The 23,596-nt window shown below is 45.6% G+C and overlaps 1 protein-coding gene across 1 annotated transcript in view; it reads right to left on the bottom strand.

Annotated features, from left to right (window-relative positions):
- Positions 1-20,802, bottom strand: part of LOC135908174 (SEC14-like protein 2) — a 103,995-nt gene extending 83,193 nt beyond the window's left edge. The window contains exon 1 of the mRNA XM_065439925.2: positions 20,548-20,802. Within this exon, the coding sequence (XP_065295997.2) occupies positions 20,548-20,601 (54 nt within the window). The 5' untranslated portion in view covers positions 20,602-20,802. The remainder of the gene's footprint in view (positions 1-20,547) is intronic.
- Between the last annotated feature and the right edge of the window lie 2,794 nt (positions 20,803-23,596).

Here is a 23,596-nt window from a genome sequence, read left to right as displayed (position 1 = left end):
GATGGGGGCGAAATGCTAGAACACCCGTGTACTTAGATTTAGGTGCACGTTAGAGAAGCCCAAGTGGTCGAAATTTCCGGAATGCTCCACTACGGCGTGCCTCATAATCAGAAAGTGGTTTTGACACGTAAAACCCCCTAATTTAATTTTTAATTTTTCCACAGTGCCCGTCCCCACATCGCTGATGTGGTTCATAAAAAACTGGCAAAGTTCAAGTGCGAAACGCTGCAACATACGCCATACAGCTAAGATCTGTCGCCTTGCGACTTCCACCTTTAGGGGCAAATGCAAAAAACAGCTTAAGGGAAACAGATTCGCGTCGGACGATGACGGGAAAGAGTCAGTTGCAGATTTGTTGAAGCAGCAACCTAAGGAGTTTTGTGAGATGGGAATCACCCGACTCGTTATATAATGGGATAAGTGTCTACATGCTCATGAAGACTACTTTTAAATTAAGTACCCCGTTTGTCATATATTTGCATTAGCTCACTTTCATTTGACTCGCCCTCCTATATTTTGCAGAACGGCTTATAGGTGCTCTCTTCTCTGTTGGGACAATAATTTCGGTGCAATTACTCACGATACACGACCGGTGAATGCTGCTCCTGCGTAATACATTGGAATAAATGACAGCGTCATTGAGATCTTTCACTGGCCGTTGCATATGTACAAAAATGTAAACAAGGCTGTTGAATGACAAAGTTTCATTAACATATTTGTCCTCAGCTTGTTAATTTCATGGCCTTTACATTTTTCATATCAGTGGCATGAACTGCTTTGCTTGTTTCAAACTAATATAGTTCTAAGTTTCGTGTGATATTTTCTTTACTTATTAAATAGACAAAAAAGATGGGAGCATTGATATCAGTTATTTTGAGCACAATTTCTGGCACAAACGAGTATATCTTTTTATTTTAGAAATACATATATTACTTGTTTTGAAAGTGCGTAGCGTTCAAGAATTCGTTTGCAGCATCTTTGGCAATGCAAATGCAGTTTTTATTCATGTATTTGATCTCTCGACAAATTGTTTAAGAGGAAGCTTTAGCTCGCGCCCAACTCCGACGCGGTCTATTCAAATAAATGTAAAACGCAGAAACGGTTTTCTGAGATAACCCCTGGGTCACTTTTAATGAACTTTGTTGAATTAGAAAGAGTTAACTTCTAGTATCTGTTGGAAGCGGAAGTTCGATTTAGGGCCTGAATTTAGTTTAAAATATTTTTAAAAATTTGAAAGTGTGAAAAATTGACGCACTTCGTTTACAAACTAAAAGCTCTTCATCAAAAACAGATATCGCGGTTCTTCAAATGGCATCTATTATAAGAGTCAAAGCGGACAAATTCGGTATGTCCATTTGTATCTTACGTGAATTAGTTACGTGGTGCACAAGGGTTCTGCAAAAGCCGTATTACGATAGTGCTAAATTGCTTGAGATTCATTTGTAACATATCAATTTTGTCCGCTGTAGATGTACTATTAGATGCGATTCACAGAATTGTGATACTATATTTCATTTTTGAGTTACAGAGATTTAAACATGATAGTTTAGTTTGCTGAAAATTTGAGATTTGTGCCAATTTTTAATAAAAGGTTGACAACCTAAATAAAAAAATTCGAGACCAGAAGACAGTAGAACTTAAGTTTTTCTTTTAAATGCAACAAACCTGATCAAATGTTGTGCAGTGGTTGCCGAGAAAAACTAATTCACCTTCTACATGTATTTAGATAGGAGCATCCGAGATAAAGCTTCCTCTTGAGGAGGAGGCGAAGCTGCAACGTGAGCCCCCCCCCCCGAACGAAATTTCTGGCTGCGCCACTGTTTGTGACCGCCAATGAGTGTTTCGATCGTTTCAAGGCGCGAGCTTTGAGGAACGAAGAATATGGCAGATCGGCCCCGCCGAAGGCCGTGAGGATCGAGGTGGATGGAGGCTCACGAAACATAAGACTGCCATACACCGGATGAACGAGGAAGAGCGCATAGGCTACCCAAAGCCGCTTCAATCTGAGCTAGTCATATGGCGCGCCGCCTATCCATTATCATTAGCCAAGGGCTTCTTCCCTTGATATCTAATTTCAACAAGGCCGCCGACGTAAAGCCCGAACTTTTCTGCCGAGGTGAGCTGAAGGGTGCGCCGAACGTTAACAACCCCATTCACTTGTCGAAATGCCTAGAGTGTCCTGCAATAATTATAGCGTCTAGAGTGTCCTGCAAAACTCTATACCCTGAAGTGGGCAAATGGACCTGCAATTAGTGCCCGTTTGGTCTAAAGCGGACAGACTGGGTGTCACCGTGTCAGTTCGTAACGTATTTGTGTTCCAGTAAGATAGCGGATGTCTTTGTATAGAGTTTCCTAGAAAAATTAGAAGGGGGAATAGTGGTGGTAATGTCCGCGGTAGCGCATGTTAGGGTGGTTCAGCCAGCACGGGAATGACGGGTTTAGTACCTTCTGGATTCCCTTAAACTTGGTTCTTTTGGCTTCGAGTGGCTTTCCGACTTTGAAAAATGACCTCTTTCGACAAAGTAACGAGTTACAGGTGCAGCGCGATTCGCACTGATTTCCCATGTGCGCGGTGACTGAATAGCCTTGCTGTGCTTAGTAAACTACGATCGCTTGGAAATTTAGGAAAATACAGCGTAAGAAAAGCAACGCTACAAGAACGTCAGAAACCGCGAGCACGAAGGAGAGACAAATCCAACACTATCCATTATTACCACGTTAGCAGAACGATCGCAGTGCCAAAGTTCTCTGCGATTTTTTTTCTCGACCGTGCAGAGGAAAAGAGAAGCGGCTGCCGTGCAAAGAAGCGGCTGTCGTTAAAACTCTGCCTGTGGCGCCACTTACACAGAGTGTATGCAGCGCGCTTTCGGACATTTTTTTTTTTTTGCGCTCGCTGTTGACAAAAAAAGTAATAATAAAGCACAGGCATCATTTAAAACGTGGTACCGACAAGTGAAACACAGATGTTTTGCATGCAGTTGCTTGTCAAAAGGAAATTATCTGTTACGGTCTCGCATAATCACCGTTGTATAACGTAAATTTTAACGTGGACGTTGTTGATTTATCGTTGCTTTAACGTGGATAAACTGCTTTTAAATTGGACGTTCTATTTTTCTGCTCACCGAAGAGTTGGAAAGGCTCGTGCCGCGATGGAGATGGATGCAGACAGGAAGACTACAGCCGGTTGCTCAGCGAAGCGCATAAATCTTTTTCTGTTCCTGCTGGCTTAGGCGGCGATTACCATATCCCACTGTCTCGCTCAAAAACCTACGTGGAAAGATTGGTAAGTGCGTGAACGAGCGTCTACGTCAAGCGACACGATACGTTAAAAGGGAACGCATACATCGCCTCTTTCTGCGCATCGTAACGCCTGTGGTTGCAAGGCTTTCATTGGTCGGACTGAAATAAACGACGAGCACGAGGATAAAGGAAGCGCGCGACTTTGTAGAAGCCCTTCACGCGCAAAGGCAGTACGACATTGCGCATCTGAACCTGCTGTCTTATTGTCCGACTGCGAGTCGCCAGCTATATGTTGTCGATGTATTCCGCGACGCGCACTTCATGATGTACACGCGCACAGGTGGCGTTTCATTAGCTTGTATGACAAACTTCTATTGTAAGGAAGCGCTTGTCGTGCGTCCCCGTCTAACAAGCTTCACGTCATTTTTCCGCGCTCATTCCAAATTTGCAACCATTACAGCTTACATTACAAATTTACATCCGTTACAGCCACTGGGCTAGTATTTGTGCTCATCAGGTTACCGCAGTCGGTGACAGCCTAAGCATTACAAACAAGCTCCACCCTTTAAAAAAAAAGCGCAATGCCCTTCACCTCTGAAAGAGAGCCGAGCTAGCTGGAGCGCACTCAAAGCTTTGGCACTCTACTCTTCTAAGGTAAACGGTAGACTTATTGGGGAAAAAATTAAAGCTCGTTGTTTCGAGCTAAAACATTATCTCTGGCTGAGTAGTGATATCAGAGTCACCCATACAATTCCCTTAGAGAGTCTTGTTTCATCCTGACACCAGTGACACAACGACAGCTGCTAACTAGAAAAACAAAGCAGCTGTTTTAAACACGCAATGAGCTTGACTTACGTAACGTACGTGAACATGTTTGGTTGTATGTATATTTGTAAGCGGACTCTAGAATGCCTCATCTTTCGTTCATAAGCGAAGGGCTTGTGTCCTGCGTTCTTGTGGCTGTAGCTTGTTTACAATTCTTAGGTTCTCGTCGGCAGTAGTCTTGCACTGACGAAGAAATCCCCTTGTCGAATCGTTGGCTGAAGCCCGAAGCATGCTTTGTTCGACTACATGGTCACTTACTTGTGAACCTATTTATTGTGCCACTAAAGTAACAGCAGGTTTCAGCAGACACTGTGCCAATATTTTTCTGCGCCGTTGGCGGGTCAGTTTTTGCCCGAGCACGCAATGCGATTTGCATGCATACATTATCTCGTACGATCTTGAATTTGTTAAATCATTCTCTTTCTACACCAGCAACAATCTAATCACCACTTGTATGTGCATAGTGGAGGTCTACGGTTACGAAATTATTTCTGTTTCTTTGTTTCTTTCTTCACTTGGGTGAGAAGCGATGGCAGTGGAAGCTCAGTGGAAAGCAAGCGGTTCCAGAGCACTCAGCTAATGAGAGACATCCACAACAAAGAGCGGCAACTGGAACATATTACGCGGTTTCGACAATCAACGCGGTGAGCGTTAAGAAAAGCCTACGCTAGAAAAAAAAAAACGCTCCCAGGTACAGGCAAACTGAGTGTAGATGCACGCAACAAGCTGAAAGGATGCACAAAAGCCTGCGCAAAAGCCTGGAAACTGACAGAATTTTGGAGGCATCTGCTCCACATTTTGGGGTACATAGTCACACATAAATGACGTGCTTACGCTACGATTGCTCGCAAGATCAGGTGCTAGATACTGTTGCAAATGGGTCGCAAGCCCCAAGGGTAGCGTTGGCCTGGCGGCCTGGCGCACAGCTAGAAGCATCCGAATGTCCTGGCAAAGGGTGAGTCGACTGCTAACAGAACAACTTGTTTATTATAGCATCGCAAAAGAGCGGCCTGTCAGGTCGACCGAAGTGGAGAGACGGGAAAGCACGTTACTCGACGGAAGAATTCGAAGCCTCTCTCTTGGCGTCCGGGGGCAGCTGCTTTTATACTCTCGGAGTCGAGAGCAAGAAGGAACGGCTCGGGATGAGGCGCACGTGACGGCGGCGCACGGACACGTTAAGACTGGAAGTGACGCATCCGCCGGGCCGGCGCCGGTCAGACCTCCTCGCTTCACAGTTGGGGAGCTCCTCTCCTCGGCTGCCGCGCTTTGACAAGCGTGGATACCAACATGCACACACACACACACACGCACACACGAAGACACGTGGCATTGAAACATGCCTGGACGCGCATGGCAGGAGGCGTTGCGGCAGCGCTGAACGGGTCAAAATGTCCGCCGCTTTGAACGAAGCCCCGGCGTCCGTTGCATCCGCGCCGGCTATACCGCGCGTCGGAGGCGAAACGTAACAATACCCATTATTAGTGAAGGCGGATAGCCGATGGCAAAAAGCCCTTACGATCGAAAAGCTTCATGATTTAGGCACCTGCTGCCTCCCAGATGTTTACACAACCACTCTGCTGCTACTACACTGATAACCCGACGCTCCGATAAAACCCAAGAGAAGTACCGTTCGGTGTCTCTCCGTACTGACTCCTTGATGGGATATAGTTTAGGGAAAGAACTGTCGGGAAAAGGAAAAGCGGGAATATGCGCAGCTCATCATCAACTGCAACGATGACAACACAGTCACCAGCGCCGCTCCCCCCCGCACACACGCTCATTGCTTCCGAAGCGGCCATCGGATATAGGCATCCGATAAACGTCTATAACTACAATAACGTCGCCACCGAGGTTCTAGCAGTCTCCGAGCTTCAGGAGTAAAGCGGTCATGAACGGAACGCGGCTCCCAGCGCGCTCCCTCCCATAAACGGAGCGCTTTCGGTTACCTTCGGGGAGCCGGCGGGGAAACACAAACCAGCCTCCCAGCTTCCCTCCCTCCCGCCCCCGCGCCATCCCGCCTTTCCTCCGGCGCCTTCACCGGCGTGGCGGCGCTCACGCAATATTGATCAAGCAGGCTGCGTGCGGCCGGGTATCGGCGCCTTTCTCTCTCCCTCCACCGACCCTTTCTCCCATCCTTCGCGTCGCTCCGTCTCGCGCTATTATCAGCCGCCGCGCGGTCTGCAACCCCGCTGCCTCGTCGACGGTGGCCGGCGCGTTCCGAGGGACGCCGTTCGAAGTTCAGTGTCAATCTAATTAATGCGGCTCCCCCCCCCCCCCCATGATGGCCAGAGTTTGGACGGCCGCCACTATGTAGCCGAGGGTGCGTTGCCCTTTGCCACCTGCCGAAGGTCGAGGGTGCGGATATCTCCCTACTCCTTCTTGATGCTGCCGTGAAGCTGCCCTTGAACGTTAAGGTCAGACTCGGAGAGCTCCCGCTATCGGTGCTGCTGGAAAGAACTGTAACATCTTGTACGGGCCCTTTTTGAAAGAAAAGTAAGAAGAGACACTGAATCCCTCTCAAGTGACAGAATAATTCGTGATGCGAGCATCGTGAAAAAGAATACTTGATACAAAGACAATGAAAACGAACACAGCGTGCCTTCCTTCCTTTCTTGTTTTTCCATAGAGTTTCTTTTTTCCGCTGCTCGCCTCAAGAATTGAATATAAACTCGCCTAGCAAACCGTACTTCTGAGAGAATGAGAAAATTTCGAATCTCTGTAAAGTCTTGCGTAACTTCACCGTGCGCGAGTTGCCAAACATTTGATGAAGCCACACTGTAGCGCAATAGAGGACAAAGACGAAGAGCGGGGTGTCGAACGAAGCGCCCATCGTGATTGCTTCTCTGTTCTTTCTCTTTGTCCTATTCGCGCTACAGTGGCTTCTCCAAAAGCCCAGTGGTAGAGAACAGAAAAGACAAGGCTCGTTTTCGTTCATTTCGAGCAAGTACCTCGGCTTCTGTGAGACGACGATGAAATAGGGATTTTAGAGAATATTTGCGCAGGTGTCTAATCTTTATCGCAATAGATGTTAAATATAGCTGACGTGTCCTAGTCATTTTGATGTCCCGTAGCGTCGCCGGTGCCCATCGGTTGCAGGACTAGCAAAGTGCTTTGCGAGAAGTTGCTAAAAAAGTAATGAAAAAAAATCTCAATTTCCCCCTTCCCGCGAAGATTCCAACTATGGACCCCCGGATCTCATCTGCCAGCCACTCGGTCAACACTGCAATTGAGAAGGATATACAGTGCCTGGAGAGTGTGCTCGTGCAGCCAGTATGTGTGGTTGGTTGGCGCGCGATGATTAACAGACATCACGCTCTGCAACTCATCCATGAGCAAATAACGACACGAAATAGTTTTATGTAAGCTACCAGAGCAAACTGTCCTCCTCTGCTTTTCCCGCAGAAATTTCAATACAAGCAGCACGAAAAAGCCGCGGCTATCCACTTCGCTACACGAGAGCGCCACCTCCACAAAGGAAGACAACTCGGACTAGAGTCGTCACGAAATCGAGATTTTTTTAAATGCAACCTTTATTCTAGCAGATTGTTTGCGGGCGTCCACCGATGGTTACACCCAACGGATACCGCACGAAACACAGCAGCGATCACTGCGCCCCCACAACATTGCCCCACTTATCGCGTCACTCCTTCGCCCCGTGGGCAGAACTGCAACTTTTCTTGCAGCGACAGCCCAGGAAAAACTTGCAGATCTACGCGCGCGTATATGGGTGCACGTAAACACAGTAAATCATCCACCCTTCCCCCTTCCTTCGCGCTTCCTCCCCCTCTCTTTCTTTAGCGCGAGTAGAAGAATTGACAGTTAACCAGCCTAGAATTTGGTGCTACCTGCCTTTCGCTTTTGTGTCCTCGCTGTTACCGAGCGAGCTCCTGGTTGCGGTTTCTTTGCAATCCCAGAAATGTAATCTGTAAATTTAGCTTAACATATGTGCTGCTTCTTTGTGAATGAGGCCACCCCTGTCGTGCGGATGTTTCACGGACGCTGAAAAGTAGGGGTGCGAAACCGGCGCCGCGCACGCAACGTATCGATGATCTGCCGGTCGTGCGTGACCCCGGTGCCACGCCTTTAGTTTTTTTATATGGGTAATATTCAAACATTCTTGTTAATATGTGCTCCCCGCTCAAAAAGAAAAAAAAAGTAAGAAGGCACGCAGCAAGACGAAGTCTTTCTTCTGCGCTGACAAAACAGAACATGCTCTGCGGAACATAACTCGTCGCAGACTACAGAATATTAAAATATGCACACAAGAAGAAAAAAAAGGGGAGGGTAAATTGAAAGAACCTCACTATTTGAGGGCCCAAATACAGCCCTGGACCGCCGCCTATACCCTTTCAATGCGTCACTTATCTGCGCATCTCTCTAGACCTGCAGTATTAAAGAGCCTGCGGTGTTCATAATAACAAAAAAATCCCTTGCGCTTGAATTGTCAGTAAGACGAAATTCCAGACATTCCTGATGCTGGGCACATCATTAGTGAAGGTGGGTGGCAAATGACAATGAGGACTTACGAACAAAAGCTTCGCGAATTCGGCCCTTTGTCTGGGACAGCGAAGCTTATGTGGCATGAGTAATAGAATATTCCTTTAAAGAATTTTTTTTTCATTCTGCCGAAGCAAAAATTTTTGTTAGCGGAGACAGATGAAAGAAAACTTCTTTTTTCTCTTTTTTATTTTTTTAACGTTTCGCCCATGCCGCAGCAACAATGACGCCAGTCGAACATAACGGTTTATGTTGTATTTTCTCGTTTCTGGCGCTATTTATATGCAAGTAAACTCCACAGAGGTTCTGAAGTAAAGCTTATCCGTGGTTTCCAACGCGGTGTACATATACACCGCGTATAAAAAAGGGTATACCCTTTCTTATACTTTACCAATAAATGGCTAATTACAGCCGAGCAGACTAAAAAAATTGCTGCAGGAAGTTTAGTGCGGTACGTGTTGCTACCTGTCTTTTATTTTTACTGTCTCAACCTACCGAGCCTCACCTCGCAGTTAACACCTCAGAATTTTCGCCTCCAAGAGTACTTATTCGCTGAATCTTGTTTTTTAGTTTTTCCTTCCTGTACTTTTGATACGGTTAACTGTTTTAGGGAACTTCACACACTTTTATCTATCTATCTATCTATCTATCTATCTATCTATCTATCTATCTATCTATCTATCTATCTATCTATCTATCTATCCATCTATCCATCTATCCATCTATCCATCTATCTATCTATCTATCTATCTATCTATCTATCTATCTATCTATCTATCTATCTATCTATCTATCTATCTATCTATCTATCTATCTATCTATCTATCTATCTATCTATCTATCTATCTATCTATCTATCTATCTATCTATCTAGCCGTATTCCCGCAAAAATGGGTAGTCCGTAGTCGAAGGGGTAGCGCGTCAGAATGCTGTCTTGAGGGAAGAGGGTTCAAAACAAACCATCCGACCAGTTTGGGCCACTGGGTACCTTTGTGCCGCTCTTCAACGAACCTCTGGGACGCCGATATGGATCCGTAAGGATGCTGTACTTCTTATGCGGGCATGAATATGTAGCGCTCTTCGATGAATCTGACTTGGAGCACTGTGTATGTGCCACTCGGTTTGCGCCGCTCTTCAGTGAACCTCTTAGATGCCTACTTGGGTCACTGGGCGTGTACCACTTTAGGTGTGTTCCGCTCTTAAATAGACGTATTTGACGCGAACTTTTGTTAACTAGGAGACTGCCACTGGAAATGTGTCGCTGTATATTGACAAATGGTAAACTTTTAATTTATCCGATGCTCAGTGGAATTTGACCAGGGCAGAGCGCGATTTTGACAGCCGTGCCGACGGACGGAGCAGCGTGCGCAGATGGAAGCAGTAGCAGCAGTTCAACGGGAGAGGAGCCTGGTTGCATTTCGACCAGCAAAATTTAATATTAGAAAAAAATACTTCAACTTTCTCCCGTGCTAAGAAGGATCAAGCCCATCACACACGGATTCCTCGAGGAGAGCACCTCGATGCTGTAACAGGCTGCACCACAAATGTACTAGGTATATACCGATTTTTCAATGAACTTTTGTCGTGCCAACGTGTTAGCGAGCTGTGCGCGCCATGAATGCACTGAGTAGGGGCGTCTCGTCAACTTGGGCCATTGAATACGTTGCACTGTGTGTGCGGCCAGCGAGCGAACAATTTTCAGCGCTCGCACGAACCGGCATGCCACGCATCTCGTCTTGGAGTCTACGCGTGAACTTCTCGACACCACCACAAGATGGCGCAGCGCGTCCAAAAGAAAAAAGCGCGATAGAGCAGCCCGCCTCTGCAAGTTTCGCGCAGGCCACGTGCAGGTTTCGCGGCGGCACCGTTAGATGCCGCAAAGTGTTCCAGGAAAGCCAAAAAGAGGATGAGCCCGCTGCAGTACACGCTACATTCGTGAAGCGTTTCGATGGTGGCAATACGCTGTGTCGCTCTATTGCTTCAGTGCTAAGCGCATTACCGTCGGCAGTCGTCGTGAGATGGGTTCAGGCAAATCTTAGAGCGCAGCTCTTAGGCGCCCATTACTGCGGCGAGCGTCGGCTTCGTACCTCGTAACCGAGCGAACGAGCACAGCAAAAGATGAGAGTGAATGTGGAGCGCAGCAAGCGATGAAAGACAGCGAGAGGGAAGATAGCGCGAGGAGGAAAGCATAGGAGGAGGGTGCAGCGGAACCATCAGGCGGAAAGTGGAGGAGGAGGATACGGAGAAAGCGTGAGAAAAAAGAGTAGCACCGCGCAAGACGTACTATATGGCGACGATGGCTACGAGATGGCGCCAGAGTTGCGCGCGTCGGTAGGGCGCCTCAATGCGCTCACTCTCCTCCGCTCCGTTAGCGGGGTGAGTACACGCGCATCGAGGCACTCTACGCGTCGTCTGTTCACCAAAGCGCTGCACGAGCGGAGGTCTGTCTGCGGCGGTTGCTGTTAATCACGCCCACACATCAGCCACGCGGTGCCTCTCGATATCTCCCGATTAGCGAGGTGGTCGCGCCGTACTTCGCTCCGTTTGGAACGTGCCGCGCGAGCCAGATTGTCCGCGCTAGCCAATATATCGCGGAATGAAAACACGCGTGGAGCTGCGTTCGAATTTCGCTCGTGTGTTGGGCTGCTAAGCACGAGGTCCCGGTGTGGAATCTCGGCCGCGGCGGCCGCGTTTCGATGGGGGGCGAAAGGCAAAAACACCAGTTCACTTAAACTTGGGTGCACGTTAAAGAACCCCAGGTTGTCCAAATTTCCGGAGTCTCCCAGTGCGGCCAGTGCGGCGTGCCTCATATTCAGATCGCATTTTGTGCACGTAAAATGCCATACTTTCTTTATATTTCTCTTGGGGGAGTATAGTAATCGCCAGTGAAGCAGCCTTTTTTTAAAGTAAAGGTATTCACAGGAGTTCAAAACAAACAATTAAATTGATCAATCCAGCAGCTTAAGCTAAGGTTTCCGTTTTTCGATGTAAGCTTTTCGATGAGTTGGTACTTGTTCGTGAATAGAAAAAAAAAGACGCGCTATGAGTGCTCGTCCTGTGGTCTTTCCTGCCTCTATACTTTTCGCTTGCTCGTTTTTCTGATTCCTGAATTTTCTTTGGGTTTATATTTGAGGTCACTGAAAACGCCGCTAGTCGGTGTTTGTACACCGTTCGTTCCAAAATGACAAGTGCTTGAATTGTAGTGCCCCCTTTTCATAAACAACGCCAGTCGAATCGCGCTGTGCAATTCTCCCAGTATTAAAATTTTGGACAAAGTGCTACACTTTTAAAAACCGCCATTGCTGCCATTGATAGCTCTCCTTCCTATCCAAAGTGTCTTGCTATTCCCGGATTTCTCAGCGCTAAAGATAAGTCCGCTACATCTACACGCCATTTCATAACGCAAAGTGCCCAGCACGTACAAGGATTTGCTTTGCTATTTTAAATAGCCAATAGACAGCGGTGTGTTTCGTCTCTGAACTACAGCGCTGTAGCAGCTACTCGGGTCATTTCGCGAGAGCTCCGCTGTCAAACTTCTCATATGTGCGTGTGCAAGTAAGCGGGAACGAAAATTTGTCGGGTTTAGCAACACAGCTTAGGTTAGTTTTGTGAAAGCCGCAGTTGCATGTCGATATATGACAAAACAACTATGGAGGAGCAATGTTTGTTTTTTGCAGAAGACAATAAGACCCCAAAAGTGGTTCCTCTGCTGAAGAAATTAGTTCTTCGTTTTTGTGTGTATGGAGGGGTACTGTAACGGCAAACAGATCTGCATTAATTCTTAAAAAAAAACTGGGTCAATATGTTCATCAGAATTTATTTATTTATTTATTTATTTATTTATTTATTTATTTATTTATTTATTTATTTATTTATTTATTTATTTATTTATTGTGCTTGGCGTTCGAAAGCTATGATATACGCCATAAAGGGCCCAAAATTAATCGCAGTACATTAGCTCTTATGCAGTCAAGCCGCTTAGGAATGCGGCATAGGACTCACGGTTTCGCACTCAGCAGCAGAAAGTGATAACCGCAAAGGCAACGCAGCACTTTACTGTAAACCTGCAATGGTCTTTGAGGACGACTGCCGTTATCGACTGAGGTCGACTGCCATTATGGGCGCGTGAATAATTTCATGATGGTGGTCAGCGCAGTACGGAAAGCCAGGGGCGAAAACAAACCAAGTTAACGCGGACACAGCGCGGAACTTGTCAAAAATAACTAAAAAGTTCTTTATCTTTGTGCGGCGGGCAAAAGAACGGAGGTAGATAACATCTTGTTTATCGATGGTGCCACAAAGGTCCACTTAACGCTTTGTTCATTTCATGGCGATAGGAGCTGCCAATTTCTGACTTTTACTGAGAGTGGATGCATGTGCATTTTAAAAGCGAAGTTTTACTTTGCCATCCTCGCCTGGTTTTTGTGACCGCGGGTGCTGCTTGCTGTTCTGTAGCCGAACAGGCCAATCAATCACAGCTGAGGACGCGCAAGGCACTGTTGACTAATGCCATAGGGCGAGTGATTAGAACGAAGAAAATTCCGGTCGTATGGCGTGATAGTAAGACCAACGCCATCTACAAAGGCAAAGGTGATAAGGATAAGACGAGCTCGTACAGGCCAGTTACGGTAGCGTCGGTGATATGTAGAATAGCAATACAAGTCATAAAATTAGAGCTGTCGAAGTGGGTGAAAAAAATATGAGGTCCTGGGGCTAATACAGGATGGGTTCGGACCAGGCAGACGCTTAGAGGATCATCATCTTCATCATCATCTTCATCATCATCATCATCATCATCATCATCATCATCATCATCATCATCATCAGCCTGGTTACGCCCACTGCAGGGCAAAGGCCTCTCCCATACTTCTCCAACAACCCCGGTCATGTACTAATTGTGGCCATGCCGTCCCTGCAAACTTCTTAATCTCATCCGCCCACCTAACTTTCTGCCGCCTCCTGCTACGCTTTCCTTCCCTTGGAATCCAGTCCGTAACCCTTAATGACCATCGGTTATCTTCCCTCCTCATTACATGTCCTGCCCATGCCCATTTCTTTTTCTTGATTTCAACTAAGATGTCATTAACTCGCGTTGGTTCCCTCACCCAATCTGCTCTTTTCTTATCCCTTAACGTTACACCTATCATTCTTCTTTCCATAGCTCGTTGCGTCGTCCTCAATTTGAGTAGAACTCTTTTCGTAAGCCTCCAGGTTTCTGCCCCGTAGCTGAGTACTGGTAAGACGCAGCTATTATATACTTTTCTCTTGAGGGATAATGGCAACCTGCTGTTCATGATCTGAGAATGCCTGCCAAACGCACCCCAGCCCATTCTTATCCTCCTGATTATTTCCGTCTCATGATCCGGATCCGATGTCACTACCTGCCCCAAGTAGGTGTATTCCCTTACGACTTCCAGTGCCTCGCTGCCTATTGTAAATTGCTGTTCTCTTCCGAGACTGTTCAACATTACTTTAGTTTTCTGCAGATTAATTTTTAGACCCACTCTTCTGCTTTGCCTCTCCAGGTCAGTGAGCATGCATTGCAGTTGGTCCCCTGAGTTACTAAGCAAGGCAATATCATCAGCGAATCGCAAGTTACTAAGGTATTCTCCATTAACTTTTATCCCCATTTCTTCCCAATCCAGGTCTCTGAATACCTCCTGAGAGGATAATACGTTTGTACTAACTCAGTGCATAGACATTTGAGTAGCTCAGAATAGGCAGTTATGGACAGCATTTCTAGATATTAAAGGAGCCTATATATAAGACAGTGTAGACAAGGAATTTTTATGAGAGTTTCTCAAGCGCCAAGACATAGATGACAATTTGGTCGAGGTGCCGAGGGTATATATAGAGACAAGCGAGTACAAATTGTATGGTAAGGTCGCAAATTTAATGGAGGTGTGGAAATTCACCAAGTACTGATGCAAGGATGTCCTCTGCCTTCATTGCTATTCGCGCTTTATGTTAAGGACAAAGAACGACGACTGGAGACCGTTAATTAGCGTCTGACTTATCCTACATGCGTAATGGATAAACGCCTAATGGGACGACATGCGCAGTCGACAATATAACTTCCCAGGGTGATGTATGCGGACGACATAGCACTACTAGCAGACAATGGAAGAGATTTACAGACACTCCCGAATATGTGTGGCAACGCAGCGACAAATCTAGGCCTTCAGTTTAGTACAGAGAAATTGTGAATTATCATCGTCAATGAAGAGTTGAGTAAGTGTGTGGCGTCAATTAAACAGCGAGTCACGCCCAAGGCGAAGCAATATAAATACCTCGGCGTACACAAAAACGAAGGAAAAGACTTACTCAAGCACCCACCAATATAATCTGAACATAAAAAGGCTGAAAGATAGAGCACTTTGGTACTACAATAAATATTAGGGGGTGCGTGGAATCTGGAAAGGAGTAATTGTAGCACACCCAGTGGGGGCGCTATGAGGCATGAATAAAGTGAGGTGGTATTGCGCGTTGAAGAGACTAATGCCTATAGGCTAGCGGTCTGGTACATACGCAGCGCCAACGTCCCTGAACTGCTTAGCGAACAGGACCTGAATGCAAAACATCACATTTTTTGTTCAGTACCGCATTCGCGTAGACTCGGACTTCGACATTTGTGATCCTGCATATTACGTAGCGCGCAATTCCCATAAATGAAACAAAAATTGCAGTTAAGAGGAAGCTTTACACGTCGTGAGCTTTTAAGCACACCAGAACTGAGAAATATATATATATATATATATATATATATATATATATATATATATATATATATATATATATATATATATATATATATATATATTTGCTCGGCACCAAGTCAACCAATTTTCGAGAGATTTTTCGCAATAAAACATAAAAATCGGCCCAGTATTTAGAACAGGTTTTTTTATTTACAAAATGTTCGATCAAAATTTCCCCAAAGCTGCAGGTAACTTATAACTTCAAACATGAATTTTGCAGTCTGTGGCTCTGCAATAAAATCTGATATCCCAATTATGTAGAATGAACCTATTACCACATCTGAAGACGGCTAAATAAATTAGTTATACAATTGCTCTGAAATGTACCACACATGTTTAGTTGAATTTTCCCACATCGCGCTTAAACAATGTTAGCCTTTCTTGAAGTTTTCAAATTAATCCAGCCTATCTATTAGCCTTTGACGATCTAAGCGATATAGTTTACAAAACTGTCATATATATTTCTGGTGGAAACTTATGGAGTTCAAAAACTCCACGCTTCTAGCTTTCTTTATTCGTACCAACATTTCGCCATTGCTAGAAAAACGTTTGCGACATTAACACAAATTCTTTCAGCAGCCTGTGTCTTATTAGTCTGTATTACAAATATTTATTATTAATATTTATCTTCCCCTAAGTACAACTGATATAATTGCAGTCTGTTCAGCGGTTGGCTGTTGAGAATTCTCCGTTTTAAATGCGGTATTCACAGAAATTAGAAACGTGCCCAAAAATAGGCCGGCCAATACTGATAGCGAACGTGTTATTAGCGAAGGCGCCGATGTCCAATGAGAAGCACACCTCACGAACAAAAAGCATTGCGAAAATGGCACCGGATATATTCGAAGAAAAGAAATCACACTCGACCCGCAAAGCTAAAGCTTTCTCTTAGACATAGCCTAAGCTCGTACCTGTCTTCGTTCTTCCAATTCGTAGATACAATGAGCAAATATGAAAGACTGTAATTAAACAAGTGCTGGAGCGACCTGAATGAAAATTGTCGAATATTAATGAAAACGAAAAAGAAGAATAAATGATGTGAGCAATAGAAACGGAACTTCAATTTTGGGTTATACCTTGTTCTTGCCAAATCGATTAGAACGAAAAAGGAATCCGAAACTTATCACCAAAATGCTAAGATAGCGGCTCCCGAAGCGGCGGCTAACATCGCACTGCGCTGCAAGATGTGGATGACAAAGTATTACCCCGTCTATTTGCCGCTGACTTGAAGCAACTACCTGCTTTCTCAAAATTTTCTAGCCTCCTCTAGTAAAAATACAATTGTATGTGCTGAAGACGCGTGCTGTTTGTCAGCGTTGAGCTATTTAGGCGCGCTAGAATGTGTTGTCTACAACGTACGACTGTTTGTTTGTTTTTGTTGAAAGTAACAGATAAGTTATGAACTTGTTTCAAAGGCTTGAAATCTTGAGATATTACCAAAATTTATTTTATGAAATAATGATGAAGCTTCAAATTAAACTTGTGCGACCATCAACCTTTACGTATAAAATTTTCATTTGAATAGAAAATTTTACTGAAGTTTGTTCATAGGCTCGCGAAAGAGAGGGCATTTTCACTTTCCGATACGTTAGTCAATGAAAAAATCTTGCTGGCTTTCAATTTAAACGTCTATAATTGAAAGCAGCGTGAATTGCTTTTGTACAGAACCAAATTTCCTAATTTCCTCAGGCGGATTACTTATGAGGAAAGAGGTGAGCAAAATTGTGCGAATAATTCACAAGAATGAATAATTTGCGTGGTGTGCGTCCACGTTTCTTTCCCTAAAATTTCAATTTACACATTCTTAGCTAATACCACAGATTAATGTCAATCAGAATAACTTGCGGTCACAGTAAAGTTTATCTTATACCAACTTGTAACTTTAGCGATTGCACAAACCAGGATACCCCGTCCCTTCGTGCATGTCTTTAACGGAACATCACACGATTCCCTCCTTCCAGACAGCAATTAATCCACCTATAAATGCTTGTTTGCTAGGTAAATGTCTGATGCTCTTTATGTGTACAATGGCATACTTGATGAAGGAACTTTGCCAGGTAAAAACATTAAATTATAGGGTTCCACGTGCCAAAACTACGATCTGATTATGAGGCACGCCGTATTGGTGGATCCTGAAAATTTGGGACAACTGGGGTTCTTTACCGTGCACCTAAATCTAATCACACAAGTGCATTCACATTTCGCCCGATCTAAATGCGGCCGCCGTGACCGAGATTTCATCCCGCGACCTCGTGCTTAACAGCCCAACACCATTTTTTTTTCTAGGTAGGCACGGTCTATTTTCGGCAGACCTCATGACAAACGGTGAAAGGACGCAGAACACTTAACTAACGCCTTCAACGTCTCTCCACAATGACGTCAGCATGAATGCGACGCGTCGCGCGTCCCATCTCATTTCTATCTCATCGCTTTCGCGTAAATGACGGTAATGCGCTAGGAAGGCGAATCGCGGTGATGCCGCATGGGGAAGGTATAATAGTGGCCGACAGGTGAGTCATCTCACGCGGGGCACGTAAGCGCTGTCCTATCGCACTGAGGGAGAGAGGGGGGAGGGCTTGACGTTCGCGTTCTCCTCTCCTCAACCGCGAAGCGCCAATCGGCGAAAACCGGTCCCAGTTTGCTTCGAACAAAGGGGAGTGCGCGGCCGAACGCTGTCGCACGGTACTTACCGTGACGCGCGAACAATGCGACACGCTGCGGTCGCGTTAATGTAAACGCGGGTCACGCCAGCGTTCGCGCTGTCACTCATCGGCCCTACTTCTTTTCTTGCCGTGTCGTATATTATTTTAATATCGTATATATACGGCGTCTAACGCTTCACCGTACTGTTCGCGGTTGATGCTGGAATCCCGTGCTCGCTATTTCCGGTTCATTTCAAGGTTTCACGTTTTATTTTTACTCTCCTTCCTCAAGCTTATGCCATTTAGGTGCAGTATTTTCGAGCTACCACTGTGCACAATAATTGCCCAGTTGTATTTCATAACACCCAGTCGGGCTTCCTTTATTTCATTACGCGGTATTTGAGAGGTTTTGGCGCCTTGAAGCCGCGCCCGTGCGAATTCCATCTTGCTTTTTTTCTAAGACATTTCTACAACTGCGGCGTTTCAGTTTGAGCTGGCACTAAATATAAGCGTGGCTTCGAGACAAGGTGCCCAAATGATACCGAATATTTTAGATAACAGGTAATTTTAAATTTGTAACTGCTCTAGCTTTACTTCCATAATATCCGATATTGTCAAAGCAGTCAGAGAGCTCTGACTTTATTATTAATTTGGCTAGGCTGCTTAGGGCTTGAGCGTGGAAATTATATATGGGAGACACCTTGCTGGTATGCGCAGCAGTTGGAAGAAGGAGGAGGACAGAATAAGAGACGGCAAGGATGTTAACCAGAAATGCGTCTCGTTGGCTACCCTACACTGGGGGACGGGAAAGGGTGAATAGATAGATGAGGTACAGAGAAGAGTGGGCATGATAGAAGCGGTCAGTTCCCGCATGTGCGTGGAGGGGCTCATCAAATTAACGGCATTCCCACATGCAGCAGTTAGAATATTGTTATCAGTAAACAAGCAGGCGCAACTTTCTTGAGCACAATAAACTTCACGGATGGTGCTTTAGGATTTAATGACGCGATACGGGGATTATCGTTTTTTTTCGAATAAACTACTACGGGACAGGGAAACCGACAGGGCGGATTATCACGATGCCGAATATGACGATTATGATGATGATATTCTGAGCAGAATTTAACACGCACTAAACGTTACGACGCCCTACTTTATAACTATGTCAATATAAATAGCGCCTGGGATGCCTTTTCACATACAATGTTTCACTGTCCTGAAAATACATATTTTTGGCTTAGCTTCTGTCATAATTAGCATAGCCCCTCTTCCCCACCCCTTCTCAAGAGATAGAGAGATAGAAAGATAAAACAATATTTATAGTGCTTCGTGCGAGGGCATATCTCAGGGGAACACTGAGTGTTCCCCGGTTAGCGGTGTCATTAACTCGATGTAAAGTACTTCAAAAATGTGGCTATTTTGCTTACATATATATCCTATAGAAATCCTAAACTGACGGCAACATTATAAATTCCGCTAGTTCCCTTTGACGCAGAATTAAGGCAGCCTCGTTTACTTCGCATTAAGTGAGCGTTCTCTGTTGCTGCTCGGGGCTGTGTGCCACGCATTACATGCCAAACACTTTTGTTGTAGTCGAGGTGCCATCAAAGAGATCATCCCTTTTCGTGTCGTTATTCTACCACCTCTGCATGCGCTCCTGCGAAGTCCGTCGTTGTGATCGTTGCTAAACAAAAACGTAGACTATCGCAATGGTGAAACGAAAACCAGAATCTAGCTTTCCCGCATGCTTTTGTACCACGAGAGAAAGCCACAGTTACAGTGCTACGAGCTCACAGTCGCTCTCTCTCTCTCGCTTTTTTTAAATTTATTTACATATTTTATAGTGGGGCATAAACAACACAAGCAGGTCGAGCCTTGACCCAGTTTCGCGTAATGTTCTCGCCTGTTACTCCTTTCTGGGCGAGCATATTAGCTGCAGCATCAACAAAAAATCAATGCCCCACTGTGAGCTGTATGTTTTCGCGCCGCCAGCACGTACACTCGTGCATCAAGTCGCTTGAAAATTACGCGCTTCATTTTCGCCTAACTTGGCGGGCAGTGTACGTGACTTGCTTCCAACAGTAGTTACGAAGGGAGACCAACGTGTGTTTGCGCGGAGACCAACGTGATGCCCATGCAGTGATCTCGGCCGGATTCTAAGTTCGCAAGGTGCTGGCGTCTTGTTTACATTCGAGACGGAAAAACACTTTCAAAGAAATAAGAAAGAATGACAGGAGCCTCCGTAACACTCTTTTCTACCTTATCCTACAACAGGCAACTTTCGATAAGAGCGTTGCAGCGTGGAAACGCAACTATGATGCGGTTGCGCGTTAAAGAGTCAGCGAAGCATCGCGTCTGACCTTTACATCCGTTTCATGGGACCGCCCCACTGCGTCAGTGTCGACAAGCGCGCGCTATCAACTTGTCCCTCGGCAAAGCAAATCATCGTCTTTCGTATCCCATCAGTACGTGAAGACGGGCGAGCGAGGTATCAGAGGAGAATGAAAAAAAATAATGAGAGCAAGTCCTCGAAGCGCAGCCCTGGAGGAAAATACGGAGAGGGCTCTCCGTAGCGAAGCACTTACTTCGTCGAGCGCTGTCATCTGCTGCTCGGTGAGGTCTCCTACGCGGCCGCTCATCGTCGAACTCTTTCTGCTTGCGACGTCGGTGACGACGACGCCGGTGGGAGGAACAGGACCGCGGGGCTCGGTTCTCTCTCGCCTCCGGAGATCCGACGGGGTCACGCTTCGGGAAGTGAAGTCGCGAAAACGCCGGTTCGTCGAGGACTGCCGGAGCGATGGGCACTACGACACCATTGTGACTCCGCGGGCCGGAGAAGAAGCGCGACTAACACAGACGCACAGACGGGCTCGGGCTCCGAGACACGAACGCGAAAACCGCAGAGGGGGAGGGAGCGAGAAACTGCGGCGCCTGCCGTCATTGCGCATGCGCGAGTGCGCAGCGCCTCGCGCGGATGCAGACGACGGCCGCGAAAGAGCAGACGACCGCAGAGTGACGGTTGTTGGCGCAGAGCACGAACAACCGCCGTTTGTCTGACTACGGGGCTAACCGAGCACTGCGGAGTTGCTGAAACGCCGAACTCTCCGAACACTTTGGTGGCAAGATTCGAGTACTTATGGTTCAGAAACCGGCATCCTAAGCAGCCAAAATCGGAACAACTACGAAGTACGGCATAAATATTGTTAATTAAGGAAATAAACGAACTCTTGGTACAACTGGCGATGTTCATCGTTCTCTATTCTTGCTGACTAGAGGCGTGCACGTGTCTTACTTTCCTGGCAATTGCGCAAGGAAGTTCATAGGATTTCGACGTGGACATTCGCAATCGACACGTTCGAAGAGCTACAGATTAGAGAAAAAAAAAGAAAGAAAAGCGAGAGAAACTAGGCAGCGAAATAATGCAGCTCATGCTGTTGTTTCACACAATAAAGGAATTTATTCGGCGCTCGGTTTGTCGTAAATATCAGAGCCTTTGAACTTTATGGTGTTCTGAAAGGCGTTGTTCACTTTCTCGCAGGAATTATGGAGCAAAACCAACTCACACACTGATCAAAGAGTATTATGACACACGCGTTCATTTCCTGTCTAGCGCCACGCTTTTTTTTCTACCATTGAAAAGTGCAAAGTAAATAAAAAGAACAAAGACGGCGCGGTCGAAGTCGGAGCTATATTTAGAACGGGTAGTACGCTTTCGCTCCTCGCTCGGTACTAATTTGGGAACAGGTTCATCTTTGCGTGTAAAGTTCTTTTACTTCCTAATTTATTTATTTCTTTTGCGCTTAAAAGCTTTAAAGAAATGATTCCATTAGCAATGCTCGTTCTGGGTGACGCTGTATGTAAAAAAATGTTTCAAAAATTCTGCTTCGAAGAAGCAGAAAACTAACTTCACAAACTTTTCTTACGTGTGTACCACGTAATGCGCAGTCGCTGTTTTTGATGCCTTAATCCTTTAAAAGAAGTCTAAGGGATTCTTAAAAATTCCAGCAAACGTGTGCAACCTTGACACAAAATTTCACTAGACACTGTGGGAAAAATTCGAACGTAATAATCTTTCATTTGCCTAGTCCTTGGTGTCCACGCAGTTTCACACATAGGCCTCGTGTCTATATTTACCGCACCGACAACCCTTGCCGCAATTGGAATGTTTAATCATAACGTTCAAATTTCTTCGGATTGAAAGTGAAGCTTCTCGTGCGGCACCAAAGCCAATCGTCTTGTATTGCTGCGCCATCTACGCGCACGCAGGAGAACCTGACTACAATCGAGAACGCGCGGAGATTTGATCGCGTATGATGGACCGCGCGACCTCCAGTTGCAAAAGAAAGAAAGAAAAAGAAAAATAAAGCTCGCGTCTTCTGCTTGCTAACATTGCGTACAACTGTATATCATACTCTGCTCCTCACTATCTGCCGAGAGGTTTAGTCCGAATTAAGCAGAACGTCAGTCAACTGTTTTCGCAGATCTCATTTTCTACCCCTTGGACTCTCTTCCTCTACGTACTAGGTTGTAAAAAAAGAAGCCAGCTTTGCAGGCAAAGTTCATGCTAAAGGTAGCGAAACAATTTATGTAAGTCACATTGGAGAAGCACTGATGTGTGCAATGAACCAAAGCTAACGAGATCGGAAGAATCCTCGGAGTCGTAATTATAAAATAAAAGTATGCCATTCCGATAGGTATACTTTCCCATAAAATGAAGCCACATCAAAGTGGTGGTACAATTACTGTGGTTCATTGCACGGCAAGCGCTGTGTAAAAAAAGAAAAAAAAGAAATGTACAAATATTAAAAAGGAGTCTTTCTTAGGAAAAGAGTTATCCTTGCGGTGAATAGTTGGCGTGGCGTCCGTGTATTATTCGAACACCATGTGACTTGCTCAAACGGAACGCCGAACCTTGCTATTACATATACATTTACATGCATATGCATTTGCATTACCAATTTTTCGTGACGACCAGCAAGGACAACGCATTATAAACTCATACTCTTCTTGAATTCCATATACAGATAGAACTCAACTGGGGTCTAGAGGAGTTATCCAATGCCTGTGACTTGGTACCACCTACACGAGTAGATTCTCAATGTCGAAATGGGCGTGTTGAAAGCCCCCGCTGCGGAACTCATAGCGCATATGAGCATGTATGACCCTCCAGAACGTCGCAAATACCCTTAATCAAGTAATCGACTTGTGTCGAAATTTATGAAGCTTTATTACAGCCCAGTGAGTCTAAAGTAGCTGTCGGGACCGGGGAAACAGGTTTGTGACCAGGTACGAGCACTTGTTGCTCTTGACCAGTTTTTGCACATCAGTCATAGTGCTAATTATATTAGGATAAGAAGTGCATGTACATTTTTGACAGTAAATATGTGTGTGCGTGCGTGCGTGCGTGCGTGCGTGCGTGCGTGCGTGTGTGTGTGTGTGTGTGTGTGTGTGTGTGTGTGTGTGTGTGTGTATGTCTGTGTGTGTGTGTGTGTGTGTGTGTGTGTGTGTGTGCGTGTGTGTGTGTGTGTGTGTGTGTGTGTGTGTGTGTGTGTGTGTGTGTGTGTGTCCATTTTCGTTCTGAAAGAGTAGTTTGGGCCAATTACTCCCTCCTGTGACATCTTGCGCGATTACAGT

The sequence above is a fragment of the Dermacentor albipictus genome, chromosome 2 (assembly GCF_038994185.2).
Source record: "Dermacentor albipictus isolate Rhodes 1998 colony chromosome 2, USDA_Dalb.pri_finalv2, whole genome shotgun sequence".
Classification (NCBI taxonomy): Eukaryota; Metazoa; Arthropoda; class Arachnida; order Ixodida; family Ixodidae; genus Dermacentor; species Dermacentor albipictus.
The sequence above is the reverse complement of the archived record's forward strand: the minus strand, read 5'-3'. Positions and strand labels throughout refer to the sequence as shown.